This window comes from Parus major, chromosome 26 (assembly GCF_001522545.3).
Source record: "Parus major isolate Abel chromosome 26, Parus_major1.1, whole genome shotgun sequence".
NCBI classification, from domain to species: Eukaryota; Metazoa; Chordata; class Aves; order Passeriformes; family Paridae; genus Parus; species Parus major.
In genome coordinates this window covers 2,366,545-2,393,891 of record NC_031795.1, presented here as the reverse complement: position 1 = coordinate 2,393,891, position 27,347 = coordinate 2,366,545, and the positions used below count along the sequence as shown (strand labels likewise).

Sequence of the window (27,347 nt, the reverse complement as noted above, 5' to 3'; positions counted from 1 at the left end):
GTGAATGAAACCGAAATGAACACGCATTTTATAGAGCTCTGCCAGTAAATAACTTACAAAACACCAAAGGTTTCCAAAAGAGTTTAATAAATAATGAGGTTCTTTCTGTACTGTATAAACTATAAATATACCATGCAGTCCTTTATAACTTAAAATAATTTACAGGCTGAGGTAGGGGGTTCGGAGGGCGTGGGCTCAGGGCCTGGCCGCCTTCCTGCTGAGCACGCAGACGCAGGCAGTGTCGATGCGGATGAACCTCCAGGCCGCCTGCTTGCCTTCCATGGTCAGGGCCTTGACGAAGGTGTGGGTGGTGGTGCAGTACGAGTTCCAGTGCTTGGCATCGATGCCGCGGCACCCGCCCGACACCGGCTTGGGGTCCCTGCACTTGGTCTCGAAAAAGTACTGCTTAAAGACGTTGTTGTTGATGTTGACCTCGCCCAACACCGTCACCTCCTTGCCCTTGATGTCGGTGGCTGTGGTTTTGTCCCCCACCCACATGCTGACGCTGTCGCACACCGAGAACTCCCCGCGGTGCAGCACGGGGTGCGTGCTCCTCCTGCTCCTGGCAGTCCTGTTGGGAGCCCCCATGCTGCTGAGAAATCCCAAATTCCGGCCCTGCCCGGCCACCGGCGGGGGCTGCGTGCTGAACAGCACCCGGGGAGACCGGAAACGCCGCTTCCGAAAAATTTTGGGGTCCACGGTGATGTTTACGGCTTCTCTCCTGCCGAGGCTCCACGTGGCGTGGCCGTGGGATGTCTGCAGAGCCGCCTGGGCAATGTGGTGTCGGTCGCTCCAGGTATTGGGCACGGAGTGTTCTGCAGGAAACTCCAGTGGAGCATTGTCCTCTGACTTGGGAGCTGCCTGTGTGCCGATCAAAAAAGCTACAGTCAGAGTGTAGAACAGCATGGGCATTACGTTATGACCTAGAAGGAGAGAGAAAGGCACTGTTACTGCAGTCAGAGTGAAGAACAGCATGGGCATTATGTTAGGAGCTAGAAGGGGAGAGAAAGGCGTTGTAACTGCGAGCCGGGCGGGCACAAACTGCTGCCATTCTGGCCATAAATTTATCAGATACCCGGGATCATACGGATTTCATCAGGTATTCATGTGAGTGCCAGATGTTGTTCTTCCGGAAGAGCTCATTCAGACAGCATCAGTGTTCTTAATAAAGCGAGAACATTAGAAAATAATAGCTAGATTATTATTAATTCCTCTGGTATTTGTTGTTAGAGCACTGTTTATGAAGCACTTGTTTGGTGTTATTAATGTGGAGACCATATGGCAACAGCATGTTCCCAGGAGTCAGATCTCTAGTGAGTTTTGCAGCAACCTTTTTGGCCAGGGCCGGTCTCTTGGCTGCAGAGGAGTGAAAGTAGAAGCAGTCCCTTGGCTAAAACAGCTGTCCATTCCCTAAATTTGTCTGCAGAGGTGTCTTTGGGGCTATGGTGGGGGCACCAAGCCAGTACCTCGGGCCATTATCACAGCCTTGGCAGCCTCACTCACCTGCTGTGTGGCTGGGCCCCACTGCTGGCTGGCTCAGCAGCCTCCAGCAGCTGCCAGCTCTCCCTCCTGCCCTTTCAGGACACACCACATCTCTGAGTTGGGCAGATGAGGCCTAGGCTCCTTCCTTGTAGAGCTCAGGTATCTGTCTCACGTGGGCAGATGGAATTTTTCCACATTCATTGGCAAACATGGGAGCACTGTGGGTGCCAAGCTACCTCTTGCCATCTTAGATACAGCAGAGCTAAAGCCACTGTGGCCAAAGTACTGGGAATTCTGGACTGGGAAACACCAGTTTTTATAGAATGCCGCAAGCAAGAACTCCCCAAATGTCCCTGCAGAGCAGAGGCAGTACCAGTGCTGGTCCTCCTTCAACCCAGAGGATAGACACATCTGTTTGGGTGTGGAAAAGCACAAGACAAATGTCTAAGCCTTTGCTAAGACCCATTTCATGCTGGAAGAGCAGCAGCAGCAATACCTCGTTGGGCAACTACCACGTGCTGACTAATTCAGCCACGTGTTGGGAATGAGAGATTCAAAAATGCTCTGGAACTGCAGTGAAGGGCAGACATTGTATTTCATCTGTAAGGACTTAATAAGCTGCGACAGGGTATAAACAGAAAAGCCCGGGTGAGGCTCCTCCCCGTCTCTTTGCCTTGTTTTCCTGACATGTCTCAGCTGGCCCCAAGCTCTGCCCTGGCCGGCCAGCAGGCAGGGAGCCCCAAAGCCACTGGACAAACAGGGTTTTGTACCAGAGGAATTGGGCTCTGCAGTTCCACTGTGATTTCCCAGAATGTCTTAATGTTTTTTCTGGGTGTGGGTCAATTATGGTTGCAGTTCTCCCTCTCTGTGGAGCTTTCTCAGATTAGAATCCCAAGCAGTACTAAAGGACTCGACCAGGGTGCTCTGCCAGAGCATAATCCTGTGGAAAATGCAGAACAACCCTAAGATGTCCCACAGGACCTCGTGTGTCTTATCTCAGACAGGAGCAGAAATGACATAAACAGCAGGGTTTGTGCAGGGCTAGCAAACATTTAGGAAACCAGCAGGAGACGCCAAGTGAAGGTAGTGACTGAGGAGGGCGGAGAAGTAGAGCCTGCGTGGAGGGGAGGCAGAGAAAGGCCAAAAGCCATGTGAGCGCTTGTCTGTGCAACTGCTGGGCTGGAGGCATTGGGGACAAAATGATGACAAGGAGAGTCAAATGTTTGTCACAGAGCAAAGCCTTCCTGTTCCAAAGCCACTTTAATTTGCTTAAAACAAGGCTGAAGGTTGCTGTTTTCCCACGTGCTGCTCGTGCTGGAGCACTCATCATCCTCTGTATAAGGAAACAGAGCTGAGTGTAGCTCGGCTTGGCTGTGCACCCTCCAGAGAGTAACCCCTTGTTCTACAACCAAATTAAAGTCAGATGGTTCATTACATCTCTCAAGAGCCAGCTTTCCCGACAGAAATGTTAATGGAAAAGGTTTGCAGAATAAAATCCAGGCACAATTTAGCCATGCCAATAGCAGCCTCAGTGTATTGTGTTTATGTATAAACCCCTTTTTTATTATTTCCTTCTATAGGAAAGAGATGCTTCAATGTCAGCAAGGAGCTGGTTCTAGTTTTGTGCTATACATGATTTGCTGCTCTAAAATGCAGCTACATTTACCTCCCTTCTCTGGGTTTCTTATTTTGCCTGTGCTAAGATTTTTATTTTAAGGCCATTAACACAAAAGCAGAAGGACATTGCCTCCTTGTCTTTTTTCTTTAATTGCCTTGTATTTCCTCTCCTTGTACTGAATCATTATGTGGAGTGGGGCCCAAACATAGACAGAATGTATTTGGGATATGTGGTAACTTTTCTGAAGATTCAAAATGGAATATTTTTATCAATCAGTGAGTTAGTGGAGAATAGAAAGTGGCACCTTAAAAATCTGAACTCAGTGACAACACAGGCAAGAGAAGTTAACATTAAATAATAGGTGTGCTTTGGGCTGTGAGGGTTGTGAACTCTTTTGCTGTCACAAAGAGGTATTTTACTGGCTATTTTGGGGAGTTTGGGGTGTCCCTGCCCATGGCAGGGGGTTGGAACAGGATGAACTTTAAGGTTCCTTCCAACCCAAACCATTTTGGGATCCTATGATTCTCTCTCCAAACTTTGTCACATAATTAGGTATCAGAGCCTCTGATGGTGCTCTCTGGAGATGTTTGCAGTGGATGCCTTGTGCAGCCACCTGAACTTGCAGGGGATGTGCAGCTGCCAGTTCCAGTGCTGGGGGCCCCTGGATGTCTGATGGGAGCCCTGGCCACAAAGGTCATTGCAGGCATTGTAATGCCAAAGTCACACCACCTGTACTAACCCCACTTCTTGTGCTGGGCAGGTGTCATTAACCCTCCCTCCGGTGCAGCTGGTGTGGGAGCCTGGCCACTGGCTGCTGTGGGAGGGTGTGCTGCCTTACCTCTGAGTGGACTGCACGAAGAACTGCTCCCCCAGCACGGTCCTTACTTCATCCAGAGCTGAGCCGGGCTGGGCTGCACCTTGCCATGAGGCCCTGCTGCTCCTTCCAGCTGTGGCTGCCGTGGGTCACTAGGGGCAGAAGGGTTTGTGTCAATAATTAGCCAGCAAATCAGTCTTCTCAGTGCCATTCCCCCCTTGGCAGCAGGAGCTCAGGGACAAACCCCCTTGGCTTTCTGAGCTGTGCCTTTTTCCTGTCACAGCATCAAGCTCGTCCAAAGCAGTTCCAGACTTCGCAGAGCAGCACATTTGTAAGACAGGGCTGCCTTTACTCAGCACCTTTACTAGACTGCGGTTATTGATCCACTGCTTCCCACTCCTCTCAGACACCTTCCAGGCTCAGCAAACCCAGGAGTGGGGCAGCAGTACCTGGTGGCACTGCACAGCAGCCAGGCACAAAACAGGGCCCATAGACCCAACATCTGTTATGGGAAGCAAATCTGGTTTCAGTTAAATTCAGGAGAATCACAGATTGACGTTTATTGGAAGACAATTATCTGATTGTGGCTGATATTTGAGAAGAATTGAAGATACAAAACCTGCAGGCACATAAAAGCACATACTTAGGTGCTTGCTGTGTTGCTGCTGTAAGGGCAGCAGTGACTCCAATCATAATCACTACATTGTGAGTGGTCATATAGACCCCAGCTAAAGGAAAAACATTATTTTCTTCACCAACTAAATCCAGCACACTGACACCTTCTCAGCAAAACACATTTTCTGATTGTAAATTCATGGCACTGAAAGGGATAGAAATAGTATTTTATTAATCTTATTATTCAATAGCTTATCTGCTCTATTTCATAAGGGAAGTAGGGGTTGTATAAGGTAAATAGGGGTTGGATAAGGTACTCCCATACTGCAAAAATCCTGCTGCATTCAGCCTGAAGTGCATTTGCTAAGGAGAACAAGCTGCTAATGCCAAAGCATGAACTTTCCACCTGCACAGCGTCTGTCTGCGGGAGCACTGGCTGCCAGCAGAGGCAGCCACTGGCTTTGGCCCTTACCAACACCCAAGTACAAGTTACTTGATGTTTAAACCTCCAGCTGAAACCTTCCCAGCCTGTTTCCATCAGTGCAGGGCACAGGAGTCACTCGGTTACGTGCTCCTTGAGCAACACTTGTGCAGTGGTTTGGCCACCCTGTCTTTGGGGCCGTGTCTCAGGTTCCCCCTGGGTGTTGCAGTATTTGTAGCTGAGCAGGTCACGCTCATATCAGCATGTCAGAAAGGTCACGCAGAGTTCCAGAATCCAGAGCTTCATGCTACAGATGGAGTATGCTGTATTTTTGCAGGAATGCACTAGTGAAGTAATAACCCTTTCAGTGAACTTTGGATATCTGAGTACCAGTAATGATAGAGCCATAGTGTTCTGGCCGCTGCCAAAAATAATCCAACAACTTTTCCAACTGTTCTGCCACCCTAAGAAAACACTGTTTCAGTTCCAACTGGCTGATTTTTAACCACAAAAGCATTTATTTTCAGCAAGACTTTTTTTTTTAAAGTTCTTTTACTGTCTTTTTCCCGGATTCCTGGCTGTGGTGGAATCCAGTAAATGATGCAGTGTTATTCAGCATCCATAGACTATTCCTCTGTTCCACCACTCCCAGACATTCATAAAATATCCTACTGAAGTGAGTCTTTCTTCAGGATTTACATGCCTACAGGATGACAGACCTGGTGGGTAAAAAAAACTGGCTTCAGTCTCATTTCTTAGTCTCAGCAGATGTAAAGTAGAATTAAACAGTCCCAGATGGGTTTGGGCAGAGGGTGCCCAGAGAAGCTGTGGCTGCCCCTGGATCCCTGACAGTGTCCAAGGCCAGGTTGGATGGGACCTGGAGCAACCTGAGATGGTGGAAGGTGCCCCTGCCATGGCAGGGGGTGGAACAGGATGAGTGTTAAAGTCCCTTCCAACCTAAACCACTCTGGGATTCCATGATTCCATAATTCTGGAGGGTGGGGAAATGGATCACACCAAAAAGCAAATGGCTCTGTGTCTTCAAAAGCTCTTTGCTTGCAGGACCTGTGAGTGCAACAAGTGCCAAACAAAGCATGTTTAGGGAATTCCCTTTTTATTAAAGTTACCCACAGAATCTGAGGAAAAATGGATGTCCTGGTTTAGGGCAAACAGGGTACGTTGCCTGGAAAGTTATCAGGAATGAAAAGTTAATGAATGTACTAAATTAATTGCTTCCAATAAGAACAGCTGTCAGTGCAGCCTTCTCACTGCACATTGACGAGATGCCATTAAAGCAGCTCCTACACAGAGAAAAGATAAATTAATGCCCATTTGACTCAGTCAAACACAGCAAGTAAATTATTTTCTAAATAAAAATAAACATACTCAATAAACATAAGCATAGAATGTTGTAATCTAAGGCATGATACAATTTGGAATGTTGTTTTCTGTCATTCTTGAAGTTGTTGGCGTATTTTTGGGATGTGCAAAAAATAAACAGAACTGCTTGGCTGTCAGTGCAGCAAATAGGATCGTGGAGGTCACCAAAATAAGCAACAAGTAGTGAATTAGATTTGTCTCATTGCTTCTGGTAGTGAGAGAGAAATGAGGGAGGCAGTTGCTGCTGAAGTTGCTGGTAAAGAGAAGGAGCCTCTGGCACATCTCTCATGGAAACATTTTCACAGGTACATGAGTTATGTGAATTAAAATTTAGCAGCAGCAACTCAGGGAAAAGATTTCTGAGCCCTGGGAGGCCTTGAAGGGAATCCTGAAGACTGACTAAGAGCAGTGTCAGAGGCACAGCTTTCCCTTGATCTTAGCTGATGAGCAAGAAAATGGGAATCTCTAAAGGACCCAACATTTCATTCCTCCATTATATCTTCAGTGACTCAGCCTGTAAATAAGAGGTTTATGGGTGCTGGAGAGCCAGCTGGAAGCTACCTTTGTCTCATACACTTCCTTTTTTTTTTTTTTTTTATTTTCCTTTTTTCCAAATGCCTCCGGCACTGGAATGTTTCTTTGAGGATTTCTAGGGAGAGCAGTCGACTGAGAAAAATGCTGCCCTGCAGGAGGGAGCATCGTGTCACCGTGATCCTCCTCATCATCAGGATGTGCACCCTGCACCTGCCCCCAGAGCTCTGACTCAGCCTTAGTCCAGCTAAGGATAATGACAGGATAAGGATGGTTCACATCCCACTGAGCCTCTTGTAATTTGGGATGCTTAAGGGGGAATTGCACCTTGAGCCTTGACCCATCCCTGGAGGTGCTCGAGGCCAGGTTGGGTGGGCTTGGAGCAATCTGGGATAGCAGAACATTCCCTGCCCCTGGCAGGGAGTGCAGTCAGATCATCCTTGAGGTTCCTTCCAACCCAAACCATGCTATGGTTCTGCAGGGTGGGGATGCACCAAATTCAACATTTTTTAAGGTTTACTCTATATTTATTGGGGTATAAGTAATGGAAGTAGCTTATTTGCAAGGGCCTAATTTTATCCCTTCTTTCATCCTGAACCGGTACATCGATATTTCACTTGCTGGTGTCTCTGTCAAGAAGTCCAAGGAGAGGAAAATAATTTTTTTATTAATGGTGAAATCGCCTTCATTGCCATTCCCTCAGAGCATTTGGTGCTGAGTGAGGCCACCTGTCAGGAGACCTCCAGCCTGGAGCCACAGCTGAAGGTTCCTGACAGGAGGTGACAGGTCTGGTGACACGGGACAGGCACAGCTCACCTTTAGAAGGCTCACTTTAAAACTTCTGTTTTAAACCAAAACTTCTAAGAATATAATCATTTCTTTTGCTTCTCAAATTTGTTTTACAGTGTTTGGCATCATGATACTCTCGCTTGTAGAACATGCTCATGGGAATTCAGAGGCATCAACAGTCATCTAAAATGTGATTCCTTTGGGAAAAGCCCCATGATCTTAGGTCAGGGTGGCAGTACCAGTAAAGGCTTGTGACAGGATGCAGCCCTTGCTGTGACAGATTGGCTGTTAGTGGGTGTTAAAGCTTTAATTACAACAAAAAGTCTCGAGCCTCGTTTATAACAGATAACAAAACCAAACTGACAGTTATTAAATAAAAGATAAAGAAATTGTCAAGATAAAATTCTCTTTAAATAAAGTGAAGGAAAACACATCACTTACAAAACTAGTGACAAATCTTAAAATAAAGGACAGAAAACAGCTTTTGGAGGAGCATGTGAATGTGATTCTCCTGAAGTCAATGACCTCAGTGGGATAAAGCTGGTAAATTAAATGAGCTAGAAATAAAAATCCTGGCTAGGTGTAAGTTACTGGAGCATACCAGGGCTGTATATCATCCCTATATGATCATTCAGACAGCAAATCCTAAAATCAATGATTGACATATGATGATGGCTTTGGAACTTTCCATAAGGCCTTGGAGTGGAATATGTATATTTTATAGGACTCTAGGGATTCATATATCCTAATTCATAGGCACCAAGGAGTGACTAAAGATCTCAGGCACTAACTGACAGGAAAACTACTGCAGGATAAATGGGATAAATCCATCCATATAAAGCTGAATGCCTCCATCCTACAATCCTGTCCAAACACAGCAGGACTCATTCCCTATTGCTGCTTGGAAAAGTGAGTCCAAACACCTTCCTGAGGCTGGAGCATGGCCTGCCCTTCTCCCCTCTACACCCTTCCCAATTGCATTTAAATTTGGGAATAGCTGCCCTGCTATACTTGGCCCCGAGTTTTCCAATACAAAATTACCAGGAATGAAAGAACTGGAATTTCAGACTTCACAACACTACCAAAATCAATCTGGAATTCAGCTGGGAACAGAAAGTATGAGGGCAGTCAGACTGTGATGTTACATCCCCTCTTACAGCCAAGAGTAGTTAAGACAGAAAAATACAATATCTTTAGGGCTAGTAAACCTTTCCAACTAGTGATCTTATTCCAGCTATTCAGAAGGGAATAGAAATCCTGATTCTTTTCCAAACCCTGATTAATAAGAACCAGCTGAATCCCAGCAGCAATGCTAGCATTTAGTTTTTATTCAGGCTCATAATTTTCATTTATACTCTCCTTTTTCACTTTTCTACAACTGCACAAATAAACTTGAACACCGGCGATTTTTAGCAATTGCACGTGTTGTAGTGTAAGACATCAATGTAGTAACTCCAAAAGTGATGTAGACAACAAAAATGAGCTGGGATGTCATGATCAGATTCCCAAAGGTAGACTCCATCATCTTCAGTGTTTCTCTGGATCATGAATTTGGAAAAGAACATTCTGTAAGGACAAGGAGCAGCCATGAATTATGGCCATGACTTTTCAGACTTTCCCGTTCTATTAATTATTTACATCCAAAAGGAATTTTATCTTCTACAAATCTTCCAGTGGGTTTATAACTATTTTAAATGACTCAACGATATTTTAATGGAGCAGGAATTCTGAGAAGGTCCAAAGGGAAGCTGAAGGGTGTCTGTGCTTGGCAAGTCAGAGTACAGAAGCATGCAGCAAAGGATAGTTGAGAGAACTTGAAAATCTCTGTTCTACTGAACTGAGGACCTGGCTGCACCTGACAAAAAGTTCTGTAGCTGAAGCAATTCAAACTGATGTGTTGGATTTTTTTTTTTTCCATTAAAAAACCCCTTAGGGATATAGACAAAAATCTACAAAATTAAATCTTATGACATGGAGGTGCTCTTGTGTTCACTCAGAGTGCTGAGATAGGGAAGAAACAGTCGATACTGGAATGGAATATTGCTGTGCTTGTGTAGGATTTTTCCATCCAGAAATGTCGAGTGCTTTTACAAACACTTAATAAAATGATCCTCCCCACTTGCTTATGGTCAGTAGAATTTACTTCTGTAGGATGTGAAGAACCCAAAGAATAACACAGGATTCTTGCCAAGCAGTAGCAATGTTCCTCTTCTCCATTGCCCACCTCCTTTTGTTTTCTTTTCATTTCTAGGATATTCTTTCCCATTTTTAAATCTATTTCACTTTCACAAGACCTACAAAGTTCAATTGCCTATTTAGGGAATGAATTCACTCTCTTATGATTTACTTTACATTTCAATAGGAAAATCATGACAAAAACTCCTAAAATGACACCTTTAGAAATCAAATTCCTTCTTTTTATGGCAGCTGGAAATGGGTATTGACCCCAGAGTAGTCATAGTCATTCTGTGTCCTTATTGTAACTCACAAGGCACAGGCATAATACATGAAATACTTGAAATACAGGCATGAACTATTGAAAAATGTTAATATTTTTCCTTAAACCAGCATAACCCAAGGTGAATTGTGTGTACAAAAAAACTCAATCATTGGGCTGTTGCTCAGTTGCTGTTTGATTTCTGTATTCTTCGACATATCCTGTACATTTGAGAAGTACATTTCCATATTTTCTGGACAACTGGACATAAGCTTTGTGTCCTGCTGTACAGGAGGTGACCTTCAAGATTTGGGCAGATATTTGTCTATCTGCTCATTGCAAAGCCTGAGTTTTTTCTGCAGATTGTAAAGATGTGGTAATGCTCAAACCCTTGTATTCCACCTGCCATTCCCATTTGAAATTGAGTTCAAAACAATTTCTTCAGAATTCCTAAGCAATACACTACAGAGATGTGAAATAAAGTGGGTTTTAAACTAAGCAGATCTAAAGAAATAGTGATATAGTAATATATTATAATTAAAAAAATATATTAGGTAGCAATCTTAGTCTTAAATCTAAACTAAGTAAATACTTCATCTGGGTGCAAGAAAGACTTTAAGCTTTGAAATTCATTTGCTACTTGCTGGTGGCTTAAAAATTTAGTTACCAAAGAGGTGGAAAAAAAGGGTTTTCTTTCCCTGCACAGCAGGAACCTTTTAGATGTGGTGTAGTTTTGAAATGAGAGGGTAAAACCTCGTAAGAAACAGAGTAGAGATTTCCACAAAAAAAATCTGGAAACACCACCAAATAAAACAAAGTAAACCACAGAAACACTGAGTTATCAGATTGCAGTGTCATCTTGTAATGTTCTCTGCAAGCACAAGTAGTTCTTGCAGGAGAAATAGGAGTCTCCTGACATCTAGGGTAGTTTACCAAGAAAAACACGAGGTTTTTACAATTGCTTAGACCTTTCAGATATTCCTTCTAATGCTGTGGCTCATCTGAACACAATCAGAGAAAGGAAACAAGCAGATGGGGTTTCACCTTCCAGTTCCAGCACTCCAGACAATGGTGCTGCATCGTTTGCCATGAAGAGACAGAGCTGGTTTGTAAACTGTGGTGCTGCTGGAATTTTTACCCCTGGGCTTTCATACTTTATACGTCTGTACTCAGCACTTACTGAGGATTAAAGCCTGCTTTCTATGGAAGTGTGTTGACACCATGGAAAATGCTCCATACCTACATTTTTCCCCTGTATGTTTTTCTGACTTCAGCCTGGGAGATCATCTTGATTACTTGGCACAGAGTAAAAGCACTGCAAAGCACAAGTGTTCAGGATGTTTGGGAAACTGATCCTATTTCTTCACATGCTTTTATTTGCCTTATTGTCCTTATTTGTTCATTGTATTTTAGTGTGTGTATGCCTCAAGTGGTAGAAAAACAAGAGTGGTTTGCCGGGGTTTGTAATCCGTGTACCAGCTCCTTCTCTCTTTACCAAAACCCTTTTCTGCACCTTTCTTTATGGAGTGGATGGATTAAAAAGCAGCAGGAGAGTGAGAGTGAGATCTGTCCTCTGGCTCTCTCACTCCTGCCCCTGGTCATGCCTATGTGTTGACATCCTCTGTTTTGTTTCCTCTCCAGCTCCAAGTGCTGCTCCATGTGCTCTCTGACTCCTTTATCTGCAAGGCTCCTGCCTTCTCCTGTCACACATTGAGTCCAGCTGCCTCAGAGCTGCTGCCCCACACAATCTTCTCTGCACCAGACCTCTTCAGCATCTTGGCTTTCATCTGCTGTGGAAGGTATTTACTCCTTGCTGTGTGATTAACTCATTGCTCTATTAACTCACAAGGCCAGACAACTGCTGGCAGCCCTAAAGACGGGTGGTAGCAAAATGTAATGGATTCTGTACATTAGCAACAAAATATATATTCAGAGAAACTAATCCAAGTTGTGTTTCCTTGCACTGAGTTAGCACAGAGATTGATTTAGGGGTTACTTCATTCCTGTGCTCTGAGGATCTCAGTTCTCCTTCAGCTGCGACCCTGACAGCAAAGCCGTGAGGCCAGAGAAACACAGCCCAAACTTCAGCACCCTCAGTATCCCGAGTGTGTCAGGCAGCTGCTGCACAACAAATCTGCTCACGCTCCCAGGGAGCAGAGACAGTTTGAACTGGGGCCATCTTTCAGCTGTACATTGTGGGCTGCTGGGCGCGGACCCAGCGAGCAGTGGGGAGTAGGAGTTTTCCATCTTTGTATTATGTCAGAGTCTGAGGGGAGGCAGCTGCTGAGGATGTTTTAAGATAGGAGGTTTTTATTCCCCGCTCAGCCATTTAAGGTGAAATGAAATTTAAGGTGACATTTCAATGTGGGAAGGGGTTTGTTTGTCTGGATCTTGAACCTCTGGAGCTCTGGAATATCCTCACCTCACACAAAGCCTGAAGGATGGTCGGTGAAACACGCAGAGAAGTGAATGATGTTGCAGTGTGCAGGATGTCCTCCCTTGCTGGGAGCCTGCAGCTGTCTCTGGAATAAATTCCTGTGTCTTTGAACAGCTCTCCTGACCACACAGTCCCTCTGTGCAAAGGGACAATTCAACAGAAAAGTGTCTGTAAAGGAAAGATAGATCTTGTCTTGTGCTGTGGGAATCCTTCAAGCACAGAACTGAGCACAAAGAAGTTTAAATGAAGTTCAACAACCTTTGCTTAAGAACAGGAAACAGGGAGTTGGACTGACCTGGCAGTCTCAGCAGCTCTTATAAATCTGTGTTTGGCAACTCACTTGTGTAAGAAGCGTTTTGTGTGAGGGTCTTTACATTTTCTGGCATTAGCTGGTGGTTGAAAGCATTTTTTGCTACAGTGCAAATTATAATGGGAAAGATGCTCTTTTTTCCTTTGAACTGTGTTCTTGAGTGTTTCTACCACTAGAAATTCCTAGAACTATTTTCTAGAACTCTCTTTGGCCCTGCTCTAAATCTGAAGAACTCTGAATCCCTGCATTGCAACACAGTGCTATCACTGATGGCATTGGACATCTTTGGACTACTCACACTTCAGCTTTCTGTGGGGTTCACTGACTTCCCTGGTATGTGGACTTGGAAATTAGGGAATTCTGATAAAAGTAGGCCAGGATTAGATTATTACTATTCCTGGGTTTACCAGCATATTATTTTCCTTGCTACCTCTTATTATATTAGATATGAACCTTTTTTTCCCATTTCCACAGCAAGGACAATCAGTGGATTGAATGTAGGAACTCAGACTGGGAGGACTAAACTGCTGTAATGAGTTTCCTCAACCTACATTCACCAAAACAATCTTGCAGAAGCTGATAAAACAAAATCCCTTAGTGCTGTGCCACAGCTTCAGAGAAAATAGTGGGGAAGAGTGAGGGCAGGAGGGGATTCTGAAAGCCGTGGAGTGGTACTGTGATACAGCAAGGAGAAGCTCCAGAACTGAAAACTTTGTAAATAAAATTTTAAGGCTGCAGCTGGTGAATGAAATTCAGTGTGAAGTTCACAGGATCATTAAGCTTGGGAAAAACCTTTAAGATCATTAACCCAGCTCTGTCATGTCCACCACTAAACCATATCTCCAAGCATCACATCTACATATTTTTTGACATTTCCAGGTATTCTACTCCACCACTGCCCTGGGCAGCCTGTGGCAATGCCTTCAGTGAAGAAATTTTCACTAATATCAAATCTTCCTCTGGCACGGCTTGAGGCCATTGCCTCTCCTCCTGTCCCTGAGAGCAGAGTCCGAATCTCCCCCTGGCTGCCCCTCCTGTCAGGGAGTTGTGCAGAGCTAGAAATTCCCCCTGAGCCTCCTTTTCTCCAGGCTGAGCCCCTTTCCAGCTCTCTCAGCTGCTTCTGGGGCTCCTGACCCTTCCCCAGGTCCATTCCCTTCCCTAAACATGCTCCACTCAGGTCATGCTTCTTACAGTTCAGAAAGGAAAAAATGCTGCAGAAAAATGCATGTATGCTCCTGACAGCATAGGATGTTGGGAACCTTTGGGCACGGACACCTTCCACCATCCCAGGCTGCTCCAAACCCCCTCCAGCCTGGCCTTGGGCACTTCCAGGGATCCAGGGGCAGCCACAGCTGCTCTGGGCACCTGTGCCAGGGCCTCCCACCCTGCCAGCCAACAATTCCTTCCCAATATCCCATTCATCCCTGCCCTCTGGCAGTTTAAAGCCATTCCCTCTCATCCTGGCACTCCGGGCTGTCCAAAGTCTCTTTCAGAGCCCCTTTAGGCACTGGAAGGGGCTCTCAGGTCTCCCTGGAGCCTTCTCTTTTCCAGGCTGAGCATTCCCAGCTCTCCCAGCCTTTCCTTGATCCCACTACAAAATGGAGCCTGTTTTTCAAACCAGTGTGGATAAAAAGTCATGGCCTGCATGGAGGAGAGCTATCTTTGTGCAAGCTTTGATGTTAAAAAATAGCAACTTGAACTCACAGATGTACTGATTACCCTGCTAAAAGAAGACGTGGAATCTCTTCTCAGAATTACAGCATTTTAATTAGAAGAATGTGAGCAAAGCCTTAATCTTGTTAGTAGGGATAGATACAGATGAGGCAGAAACAAAATCCACAGCAACATAGTCCAAACACGAAAAGCTGTGTCTTGGAGGTTTGTAACAGCACCAGAACTGCTCCCTGCCACTGCTTTTCCTGCAAGACTAAGCTTGACAGTGACTAAGTTGGAAGAAATAGCTCTTCTGCCTTGTAGCACTGAGCTACATCAGACACAGCTGTTTGAAAAAAAAAAGAGATGAAATGTGGGAAAGGTACCTCAGACTCCCAACCCAAATCCACAGATACTTGATTATTCTCTTTAAAGTTCTTTTTAGCCCTTCTAAATTCTTGTGACATTCAAGGATCAATAAGAATTTCATCTGTAGCTGATTCTGACAGATGTTAATCTTTGCCTTGGCTTTGCAGTCTGCTTGAAATAGTACTTGTTCCTTCATGTCAGGCCTCTGGCAATGCTTACAGAGCCAGGATTACAGTCTCCAGTGAATCCCATTTGTACTGTCATTAACTTTCTAAACTGTTCCCCATAGCTGGCAACCTTTCCATGCTTGGAGATCTACTTAGTGGGAAGCTGGGAGAGTGATGGGTTTTGCCTGTCTGGAATCATTGTGCCTTTAATTGAGATTTGTTTAATTTTGTCATTAAGTCCATTTACATTGTAGGCATTTCATGACCATGATTACACACTGTGCCTGTACCCTGGCTGTGTTTTGTACCATTTGCCTATTAAAGAAAGAGAAAAAAAGCTCTGTGTTTACTTAAGATTTTTACAAGTAGCCTTTTTTTTTTTTTTTTTTTTTAATTTCCATTAACTTAGTTAATAAATTAGTCTAATTTTTGGATTGGAAAAAAGAGCTCATCTGCAGATTCTCTGCTGTGTTTGAAGGAAGTGATTAGATTTATTTGGCAAAATACAGGTGAGGATTCAGTACCTGCTTGTCTTGAAGGATTTGTCAGAACGCATAAACATGGGAATTATGGTTGATTCCAAATTAGGGACAAATCTCAATCAGAAAGCAACAGGAATGGGAACATTTCTTCTGTAAATGCCAAGGACTTTATGGTGAACAGAAATCCCTGTATCCCCCAGTCAGAGAGGTTTGGGAGGGCTTGGAGCAGCCTGGTCCAGTGAAATGAGGAAATGAGTCTCTGCCCATGGCAGGGGTGAAATCAGATGAGCTTTGAGGTCCCTTGCAGTTCAGAGCAGGCTGGGATCTGTAATTCCATGATTCTCTGACAGATCAGGGGTGCAGGAATTCCTTCTCTCCAAATGTGAGTCAGGGGTGACCAAAGCTGAGTTCCACCACGAGCTCGACAGTGATCACTTCAGCAGCTGGGGAAGCCAAAGACTTGCTTCTTAATGAGAGAGAAGAAAGCTGATTAATCAGCTGAGTCATCCTGCTCTGCCTCAGTGCTGGTATGAGTGGCATTCCCTATGGATCAGCCTATTCTGAGGGAAAAGCCAAACCATAATCAAGGCTAATTGACTGAGCTCAATCAGATGTTTCAAAATACCACCCATGAGTTTGACATCAAATAAAAAGCAGGGATATTCCCAGTCAGGCAGTTAATTGCTTCCTGAAAATTTGTTCTCTGCAATAATTTGAAGATTTTCACCAGTGCTCCTTTTTATTTCCATTTCCTAGGCTTACAGCAGGTTACAGTGTAATGTACAGATTAACAGACTGGAACAAGACACTTGCCCTCTCACTTTTTTTCCTTCTGAATGATGCTGCAGTGCTGCTTTGTCTCTGGGACAGAAAATTTGCAGCCTCCAGGAGTTAAAACAACTTTTTAGAAGGTTTTAGAAGGATAAATAATACCATCTCCTTGCAGCTATTAGTACTAGCAGCAAAATTGCAGTATTTTAGAGTAAAGCCAGTAGGCTTTTTAGTCATTATGTTTAGAGAATTAATCCCAAAAGGATATTTCTATGGGTTTTGTTTCTTACATACAGCAGAAGTTGTTTCAAAGAGGAGCTGAAATGTCAGACTTTTTGCAAGAGTTTGTCTGGTGGAAAATAACGGTGGTGTTTAAACATTTGTCTGGTTCCTGATGTGCCCCAGGTTGTGTGCAGCGATGAAAAATCAGCAGCACATCTGTAAGTGAATCATCTTTTTCCCTGCACGCACATGGTTGCACAATTGTATCGACTGCTTTCTGTGATGAATATTTGATGCTTGTCATGTGAAGCCATCCCATGCCATTGTAATATCAGAAATTCCAAGCACGATTAGCAACTGAACCTGATGTCACAGTTAATGAGCCCCAGTCCTCACAGCACACAGGATGGTCAGTGACACCAGGGCTGAGTGAAATCACAAACATCTGGCTGCAAACCCTGTACCTGGGTTGGGCATTTCCTCATCTGGCTAAGAGTGCAGAGCAGGTGGGAGGACCTCAGGTGAGGCCCAGCATTAGGAAGAATCAGTATGGAATCCTGGAATGGTTTGGTTGGAAGGGACCTTAAAGCTCATCCAGCTCCAACCCCAACATCTCCCACCATCCCAGGGTGCTCCAAGCCCTTTCCAGCCTGGCCTTGGACACCCCCAGGGATCCAGGAGCAGCCACAGCTGCTCTAGGAAATCCATTTCAGCCCCTCCCCATGCTCACAGGGAAGAATTCCCTCCCAATATCCCTCCTTTCTGTCCAGCCCTTCAGAGGGAAGTGTTTGGGTTTCACAAGGAGTCTGGGAACACCGAGCCCAGAGCTTATAAAATGCTCCTTCAACTTGGGATCTGCTGGGAAGGCCCTGGTGGGACCTCCCAGCTCTGGGATGGGAGCTTGGTCTTTGTTGTGGGGCCACAACAGGGGGTGCAAAATGACTTAATGGGTGTGGTGGTGTTCAAGCAAAGGTTGGACTCAAAGGTCTTGGAGATCTTTTCCAACCTTAATGATTCTGTAATAAATTCCATGATCTTTTTTCCCACATAATCATGATTCTTGTTTGTATTTCACTTAAAAATCCATCACTCTTGTGCAGCAGGACATGAATACAGGTGCCACCGGCTTCAGACCTTCTGTAGCTCCACAAAAAACACTCAGAAAACTCCCATTCCAAATCTCAACTTCCATGGGGGTTGTGCCAACATTAATTAGTACAAATAACCTGATATATTTGAAATTAGCTGTCATTATAACACTTAACCCCGTATGTAACTACATATTTTCCTTGTCTGGATATTTGCTGTGCACCTTGTATTTATTACAGTGTTATTTGTTAATGCTTTTGTGTGGTGAATCAGTTGTCAGGAAGAATCATTGTGGTTACAAAAAAGGAGTTTTATTGTGAGCTGGAAGGAAGAAAATATGGATGAGGATGGAGTAGGAGGAGACAGAAGATGACATTTGTAGCCAGATGTGATTTGTAGTATGAAAATATTAAATGCTGTTGAAAAGTGGGACCCCACAGATTATTGACATAATTGTGGCAATAGGAATAGATTTTTCTTTGGTATTTGCCTATTTTTGCTAGAATTTTCATCAGATGATGAATACATGACAATTTTACATTGTCTAGCATAAAAAAAATGGCTTATTATTCTATTTTTTTAAATAACATGTGTCTAGCAGATTTCTAACAGAACCATCTTTTTAAAGAAGCCTACTGTGATTGAATTTTGCATCTTTCAACTTTTCTCTGGGGTTACTTTGCATTAGTATTAGGTTCAAAGCAATAATCAAGGTCTAAGCCTTACAAGATCATTTTTTGCCTGCTTAAAATGAAAACCAGAGGGGAGTTTTGCTGATTAGGTGTGTACTCCAGTTCTGTGCTCAATGCCAGGGTTTAAATACATGTCACTTGGAAATGAGCTTTTGCAAATTCAAAGGGAGAGAAATGAACTTTAAATCTGAACTTTAAACCTCACATCAGTTTTCCTGTGGCACTGGAGATGTGTTATTTTCACAGAAAGTGTTTCCTTTTGCTTTCAAGTGATGGCACAAGCAAGTGCTGAAGACTGAATTCAAATTACTCAAATTCTTTTAAAATTTTGAAATACTGAACAAAGGGGAGAAATCAAGGTCATTAAATGGTTTTCTAATTTTGTTTCTTTCAAAGAGGAGGGAAGAAATGAGAAGGAAAGGGCCACACACTTTTCTCTCTCAGAACAGAGAAATGGTCTCTAGTCCAGCCCTTCCCACCAGGAACGTGCACCCAGGGAGAGCTCATGGATCAAACTCCCTCTGATGCTTTGGATTCTAGATGCTTTGCCAAAACCAGAAACTCACACTTTTGGCATAGATAGTGTGTCCTGGAATGTGAGGCTGAGCAGTGACCCTTTGCACTCTCCTCTTTACAGCTTGTGCCTGAGAAAATGATGAGAGGGAGGTTTGGCAGGAGGGACTGGGGCAGGGAGTGTTCGGATCCAGGCAGAGCAAAAGCATAGATGTTGAATGTTCAGAGCACTGATAACACCAAACAGAATTCCAGGACGGTTTGGGCTGGGAGGGGCCTTAAAGTTCATCCCATTCCACCCCTGCCATGGGCAAGGACCCCTTCCATGGGACCAGGTTGCTCCCCAGTAGTGAGGGAAGGGATGGAAAAGATTTTTGATGTGAAAAATAAACCCACATCTCGCTTCAGTGGCTTGTTCTGTGCTTATTTATTTCTCTTGACACACTTCATGTACTTTCTCCTCCCAGGTAAGAAGTGCAGTTACTGAGGGAAGTGGATAAAATTGCTAACACTGAGCAGAAACAAGAATAATCAGCTTATTCCTTTTTAGAGAGAAACCTTTTAATGTCTCTCAGTGCAGGAGAATGACCAGGTGAAGGGCTCGTTGTCTCTGACAGGGGCAAATACAAGATTCTAAGAGCAAGATGAGCATTTGTTGGTATAAATAATTCACATAAACAGATTGGATGGCTATGGGAATGCACCCACCTCAAACGCCTTGCTGGTCTGGTGCTGGGACATGGAGTATCCCCAAAGGATCATGGAATAATGGGCAGGAAATGATGCATTTGGAAAATGCAGGCTGTGTCATCCACCACAGGGCAAAGCTCTTTGTGAACAAGCACAGGTCTTTTCTCATACCTGACTCATCCAGCACATAAAGTCGTCAAAGAAAAAGAATAAAAGCTATGTTTCAAAATAGAAAAACACATATTCTGTGAGCCAGAGCTCTTAAATATATCATAATCAAAGTATTACCTAGCAATGAGGTGCCTGGCAAATCCCCATCAGAAAAATTTCTGAAGAACTCTTTTTTTTTTTTTTAAGAGCCTGGATCACATATGGTTGTGTCAGGAACAAAATAAAACAGTCAAAGAGTCAAAGTAAAGCAGTGAACCAAACAGTAAAAAAATCTTTGTCACCTTTCTACCTACACAACAGGAAGAAATGCAAAGTGATTAAGAGCTGGAAAAAATCAAAATAGTTTTTCACCTAGCAAAGCCATACTTGGCAAATACAAAGTTATCAAACACATAATCTGCTTCCCAGCTGTATTTACACTGGGCTAATTTACTCATTGCAGGTCAGAATTGTCAGAATCAGTGTAATCTTTATCAATTTCTTGGGTAGTTAGCAAGTAATTGAACTAAGGCAATTTTTGCTGCATTCTCTTTAAGGCAGCAACATTTCTCACAAAATATGGCAGTTCAAAAGAAATGACCAGCCCAGAGTTAGGAACCAGATTAATTTTATCCATCAGTCATTCACTTAATTATTTTCTTTGCTTTTATTCTTGGAGGAGCTTCATATTTGTATAATATAAATGGTCATTATGGTTTAGTGGGCATCGTGGCGTTCATCAAAGGTTGGGCTTGATGACCTGGAGGTCTTTCCCAACCTTAATGATTCCCTGATTCTGTGATTTTTGTCAGTAATACGTAAACCAAGGCCCAAAACAAAATCTAAGAACTTGTTTTACCTTCTGGTTGATTTTTATCTGTCTTTGTGCTTGAATCTTTTCCCACTGAAATCTGTGGGGATTTTGATTCCTAACAAGTCAATGGGAGCAGAATCTGATCTTTTATTAGCACATTGTTTTGGACCCTGTGGGGACAGGAAATTGGATTTTGGGGCCAGGAAGATAAATGAGGGAAAGACTTTCTGGAACCAGTTTATGGCCTGTGTTGATGTTCAGTTTTAGAAAACCCCTGAGTAGAAGAAATTTTGAGCTACCTCAAGTGGTCTGGTCACTGAAGGTTTGATTTCTGTCCCACTGAGGGGGGATTGTGTCAGGGTATCTGCCTCCATGGTAAGGAAAAGTCAGAAATGTTTCATGCAGAGAGCAGTGGTCTGGGGCAACTCAAAGGATGGACAGAAATGTGGCAGAAAAGCCATCAAATGTTATTTCAAACTACCTGCTGCAGTCATATGAATTTAGATAATATGCCAGAGGCCTTGTTCATGTGTGCATTTAGGGCCTGATTTCTCCTTGCACTGGGCAACTTTCAGCTCTGTGCAGGCTCCAAATACTGAGCAGCACTTTGCTCATTTTCTTCTGCTGTCCAGCCCTGGTGTGATCTGAATGTCTCTCCCAGGAGCTGCTCTGACTCTGGGTTGCTGCAGCTAGCTCTGGATGTCCTTGGTGACTCCCCAGCTCTCTGCCAATGCACTCAGGTTCTTGGCAGCCAGGTTTCACTGCTGGCACTGCCATTCTCTGCTGCATTTCTCAGGGTGATGCAGTTCTCAGAGTGAAAGGTTATTGTCAGTGTTGTTAATGAGGCATTGCCCTGCCACTTTTTACTTGAGATTTATTTCTGTATAATATTTCTAGTGGAAGCTGTTAGAAAAGACCTGAGTTCAATAAAAAATTTCAAATAAGATGTCAGCTCCATAAAAAGACAACACTGAGATGAGATAAAATGGTATTTCCCCATTTCAGTGAATTTCACAAAATGCCCCAGGATTCACAGGCCCTTCTCCACTGTCTCTTAATCTGCTCAGACACTGATTTGCCTGAAGAGCTGTAAATCTCATCACTGGTGTCTTTCTGTAGTGGTAACATCCATGAACGCTGGCCTACACCTAATTCTTGAGCAAAAAGCAAAATGAAGGATGCTATTTTACCTTTTCATTTTGCCAGAACTGCCATTCTTTTACCAATGAACTGGCAACCCACAGTAAATATTACACAGTCACCTTTTTTGGGGTAGGGTAGGTCAATTATTTGACAGCTGAAGCATCGAGGAGAAGGAAGTAGAGCAGAAATGCATCCAGGTCAGGAATTCTGCCTCCTGCAGCCCCTGGGCATGGCTGGGGAATGGGTACACACAGAGCAGCCCCGTGGGGATCATCCCCTTGGGCTGCTCTCGCACTCAGAGCTCATTCTGCAATCCCAGATTTATGGACCCACAGGCAGCAGCTTTGCTCTCAGCGTGCCTGATTGCTTCCTGAACCCTGGCACCTGCAATGTCCTGTGGGGAGGAATTCCACGGCTCCCTTGTGCCCAGAGAGAGGAGCCACCTTGCTTTGGTTGCCTTGACGTTGCCACCTGCCAGTTTTATTTCCTGCTCCTCGATTTTTTACAACAGCCATTTCCTCTCAATGTCTTAAGGACAACTGTGACTATAAATATCTCCCTCACACCCCTGCTCAGCCATCTCTTTTCCAGACTTAGAAATCATAATCTCTGTAGTTTCCCTAAATATGGAAAATGTTGCAGCCTTTCATCATCCTGCACCTTTTCCTGTTTTACTTCATCCTTTTATCCTTGTAACCAGTTGTGGTGACCAGAACTACACGCAGTCCCCAGGATTTGGGGATGTGATGGGTTTATATTGGGGGTCTGAGATCTTCCTTCCCTCAAAATTCCATGGCTTCAGTATTAGTAGCACTGGGCAGACAAGAGTGCAAAAAACTCACAGTGACTGACACTGTGATCTCTTGGCAACAGCAAAAATGAACTTGCTTTGCTTGACCACATACTTTTTGGTATAAATTCACATCCACACGCACACAAATATTTAATGAATTCTGTGGGGCTGCACAAAGGGCATTGTGGGGAGAAAAAAAAAGCCACAACACATCCCACAGGACATCTGTCCCTGAGATTTGGTTGGAGAAATGTTCTTAAATGCTTTGGCCTCTGTGACCCTGCTCAGGTCAGACCCAGCACATGGAGAATTTCCTTCTGGCCAGGGCAGGAATGTAGTGTAGGAGTGTTCCTGCATGTGCCTTGTGCTTCCACAGAATGATGGAATCATTAAGGTTGGAAAAGACCTCCAGGAAGGTTGAACCCACACGTTAATGCAGCACCTCCGTGCTCACCGCTGAGCCATGTCCCCGAGTGCCACACCTGGACACTCTGAACACTCTGGGGTGGTGACTCCACCACTGTCCCAAAATCTGGAAACCCTTGCAGGGGAGAAATTCTCCATAAAATCCAAACTGACCCTCCCCTGGCACAGCTTGGGACCACTTCTTGCCCTGTCCCTGTTCCCTGGCAGCACAGCCCGAGCCCCCCGGCTGTCCCCTCCTGCCAGGGACTTGTGCAGAGCCAGAAACCTCCCCTGAGCCTCCTTTGCTCCAGGCTGAGCCCCTTTCCAGCTCCCTCAGGAATTCTCCAGCCTCTTCCCCAGCTCCGCTATCCTGGGACAAGTTTCTTTCTCTTTCTTTCCACGAGATAAATTCAGTGGCAAGAGGTGTTTCCCCCTTTCTCTGGGAATAAAACGAGATTTAATAAATACTTCGGTTTAACCTCTGCCGGGCAGCTGCCGGCAGAGGTCACCGTTGCTGTAGCTGGGCTGGAAGGGTTGAGTTTCCCCGGCTTTTATTTGCCTCACATTTGGGATTGACAAATATTTCTAACCCCACAAATCCAGCGCTGACTGTTGCTGTTAGAGCACTGAATCTTTTGGAATGAAACCATCGATTTTAGTAACCCTTTATCTTTTTCTTTTTTTTTTTTTTCCTCTCTTTATCAGCAGTTTGTCAAATGGAGATGAAAAAAATCAAAGATTTCTTTTAACTTCTTAAAATTACTAGTATTTTTTCCACGTGCCTTTAATTTAAGTTAGTAATGCTAACTAGTACATATTCAATATTCTGGTAGTCCTAAAAGCATTTTGTAAGGAAACAGAAAACAAATTAATAGAATCTGTTCTTAAAGGAACATTTATATGGCCAAAGCCATGGAGCAGTAGGGGAATTTATGGGATTTTTTCTATGGATTGAAATAATCTAGTTTTTAATGTGGTCTATTTGACCACATCCTTGTTCTAAACATCTCATTAAATAAAGATATTTCACACTTGAAAATGCTAATCTGAATATGTATTTTAGGTATTTTTCTAAACTGATTTTTAAAAGCAGTATCTTGTTTGGTTATTTCATAGGTTGCTCAGTTACCCTATGAAGTAATTGTTTATTTAGCATATGGGTTAAAATGATGCTTGTGCTCATTGTAACTCTCCACTGAGCTTAAATGAAGACATGTAAAAAGATAATTTCAGATTTCGATGGGAGAAAGGAGCACTGCTCAGCTACGAGGATGAGGAAACACAGCCACAGTTACTTTCTTTCCCACCTTGTTGGGAGGGCCAGATCCCTGCGGGGTGAGTGGCTGGGATTGATCAAGCTGTGAAATCACTGGTACTGCACAGATGTGTCAGGGACTCCTCTCCAGACCCCACCAAGATTTGCTTTAAAATGATTCATATCTATGATTATTAATACATTTAAAGGCCGAGTCTTTCTTATCATACTTGAGAACTCTCCAATATATTTGATTCTTCATTCCATCCCTGAAGCCTCTTGGGGAAGTGCAGAAAATATTGTAGCCCTCTGAATTTCAAACAAAACTGCCTGAAATTGCAGTTGGCAGGGGGATTTTAAAAGCTTGTTTTCCACAATATCTGAACCAACTTAGAAGTACCACAAGCAGGAATGTACAGACAAAGTCAGCTCCCTCTCTGTCTTATTGCAGATAATTGTCCCATTTTAGTTTGGCTTAGCAAAAGAAGTGCCCCAAAAACTTTATTGTGATACTCTAATGCATGAAAACATCCATAAATTATCTGTCTAATAGTCACAATGCAACTTCCAAGTTGTGACAACTTGGAAAACCAGCCTGACAAGCACGCTCACTTCTGGTGTTTTTCTAAAACTTCTTGAGCTTTATAAGGAGAATTTAAAGTGAAGAAAGAACTGAAGCACAAACACTTTTTGTTCTCAGCACACAAATTCCTTCTGTCTCCCTGCCTGGGGTCCCCGTTTTTATCTGTGAGCAGTGTCTCAGCTAAAACAGTGTTATCACCAGCCATAAATCAATAAACATTGTCAGCTCCATCCTGTCACTACACACAGGCAGCACGGAGGTCGTGAGCTTTTCCAAGTGGACATCCCAGAGGAGATAGGGTCCCTAGTGAAGTACTGCTCTGTCTGCAGCTAAAAGGATCCTGGCTTGGGTCAGTCACGCTTTGATTTAGCAGAATCCCTATTTATTTATATTAGTAAAGAAAGAAAGAAAGGAGTTTTTATCTAGAGTAGAATTATCACTGGGGAGGAAAAAAAAGAAATAAGAAAGCCTCAATATTCAGAACAAAGCCAGTAAAGAATTTTCATATAGGTGTAACTGCTGTAGAATGCAAATAAAACTAAGCTCCCATATACCTGGATAAAAAGAGTAAGAACTCTTGCATTTCCCTGAGATTAAGCTGCTCTCGCTAAAGATGTTTTTCAAGCCTTAAGCTTATCCACAGCTGCCCCATCAACACCTTCCAGATGTGCGTGCAGCCAAACCTGCCCAAGCAGATGCGATTTTCGGTTTCCCCGAACCACGCCGCGCTCGCAAACGCTGCTTTGCAGGCAGTGAGCTCTCCGTGTGGCACAGACATCCCTTCCACGCCTCCTCCGTGGGGCCAGAGCCAGCGCTGGGCACCGCACCTGGGCGAGCACAGGGCACGCACCTGGCCCGAGCTGGGCACCGCAGCCGGTCCGAGCTGGGCACGCACCTGGCCCGAGCTGGGCACCGCACCCGGTCCGAGCTGGGCACCGCACCCGGTCCGAGCTGGGCTCCGCACCCGGTCCGAGCTGGGCACACACCCGGTCCGAGCTGGGCACACACCCGGTCCGAGCTGGGCTCCGCACCCGGTCCGAGCTGGGCACACACCCGGTCCGAGCTGGGCACCGCAGCCGGTCCGAGCTGGGCACTGCACCCGGTCCGAGCTGGGCACTGCACCCGGTCCGAGCTGGGCACCGCACCCGGTCCGAGATGAGCTCGCACCCGGTCCGAGCTGGGCACCGCAGCCGGTCCGAGCTGGGCACCGCACCCGGTCCGAGCTGGGCACCGCACCCGGTCCGAGCTGGGCACGCAGCCGGTCCGAGCTGGGCACGCAGCCGGTCCGAGCTGCGGCAGCCGCGGTCCGGCCGGGGCTGGGCGGGTCACTCACCTCAGAGCCCGAGCGCTGCTGCCCGGGGGCTCGGCGCTGCCCGAGCGGTGTCCAGGCTGCTCCGCGCTCCGTGGCAGCCCTGTCCTCGGCCCCTGTGCCCGGCCCGCAGAGCCATTCACATTCCCGCTGCCGTCGCAGCCTCATTCAGCGCTCGGGGCTCCGCTCTGATTCACAGCGAGCCGGCTCCCTCTGGGTCCTAGCGCTGTGGACGTGTGGGAGCTGCACGGACTCGCAGGAATTCAGGCCTTGGCTCGCTGCCGAGCGCAGGCAGGGATGCACAGATGTGCGGTGAAAGTTTCAAAGCGTGGCTGCTCGTGTGAGTGCGCTCGCAGAACGCGCAGGGAACCCTCCGGCTCTGCGGTGCCGCTGGCAGCGACTGAATCCCTCTGCGAGGGATGTTTTGTCCTCAGCCTTTCCACTCTGCATCCTAAGCCTTGCCCTCAATTTAAAGATGAGGGCTCCCAGAGCGAAACTCCCAGCTCCCTGATGAATGGGTCCTTTAGAAAATCATCTCCGGAGCCCTTTGCTCGTCTCAGGAGCGTGGAAACAAACCTGTAGGAACACCAATGGTTAAATGGGGAAGGAGTGGACTGGCAGAAACTGTGCAGTCCCCATTATCAGCTGGCTTTAACTGAGGTCAGCCAAGCACTGGTTGAGAGTAGCAAAGAAATATTTGACCCTGACTTGAGGCAGAGGAAAAGATTATATAAGAATCCTTCCAACAGAAATACTCTGTGTTTAACGCGCTTACCTTCAGCAACAAAGAGATATAGAAATGTTTTCCAGCGTGACTGAGGAGAAGGATTAAGTAGTTTACAAGGGAACAGCAGTGTGATTTAGGCAATGGTAAATTTAGAAAAGAAATGTAAAAATTTGAAACTCTGTAATACATATATATAAAAGGCAATTTGGTTAAAAACTCTACTCTCAAAAAAGTTGGCAGCTCTGTTGAGGATTATGAAGCAGACCCTTAGAATTTCATAGTTCTTGTTCTGGCACAGTGGAACCTTTGTGATTATACAGACCCAAGGGAAAAAAAAATTAAAAGCAGATCATTTTATCTAAGTGGAAGTAACCAAACACTTTTTGATTCCGTCCAGGAGAGGGCAGCCAGCTGGAGAGACTGATCTTTAAATCCTTTGGGAAAGATGTGTGGAAGGCACTACGTAAAGGAGAAGAGCAAGGAGGCAGAGAAGCCTTGAGATAATCAAGTTATTTGCCACAGGGATGTGCTGCTTTCTGAACCTGGAGCACCCACGTCCTCATGTTTTATTAGCACCAGCAGAAAAACCTTAAATTTCTTCCCCACAGAGCCAAAGTGGCTTCAGTGCTAGATTGATTCTTAAAGGTGATGTGTGTTTAAAATTGCCTGGAATATCCTTTCAGAGA

The 27,347-nt window shown here is 44.8% G+C and overlaps 1 protein-coding gene across 2 annotated transcripts; it reads right to left on the bottom strand.

The window, feature by feature from the left end:
* Window positions 1-66: 66 nt before the first annotated feature.
* On the bottom strand, window positions 67-26,524 carry NGF (nerve growth factor). 2 transcript variants are annotated; one of them, XM_015650700.3, is made up of 3 exons: window positions 25,959-26,524; window positions 3,939-4,066; window positions 67-923 (listed from the first exon to the last, which is right to left on the bottom strand). In XM_015650700.3, the coding sequence occupies exon 3, from the start codon at window positions 910-912 to the stop codon at window positions 196-198; it is 717 nt and encodes a 238-aa protein (XP_015506186.1). In that variant the 5' UTR covers window positions 913-923; window positions 3,939-4,066; window positions 25,959-26,524; the 3' UTR covers window positions 67-195. The 2 variants fall into 2 exon arrangements, with proteins under 2 accessions (XP_015506186.1, XP_033375757.1); XM_033519866.1 differs by lacking the exon at window positions 25,959-26,524 and having other exon boundaries at window positions 3,939-5,822.
* Between the last annotated feature and the right edge of the window lie 823 nt (window positions 26,525-27,347).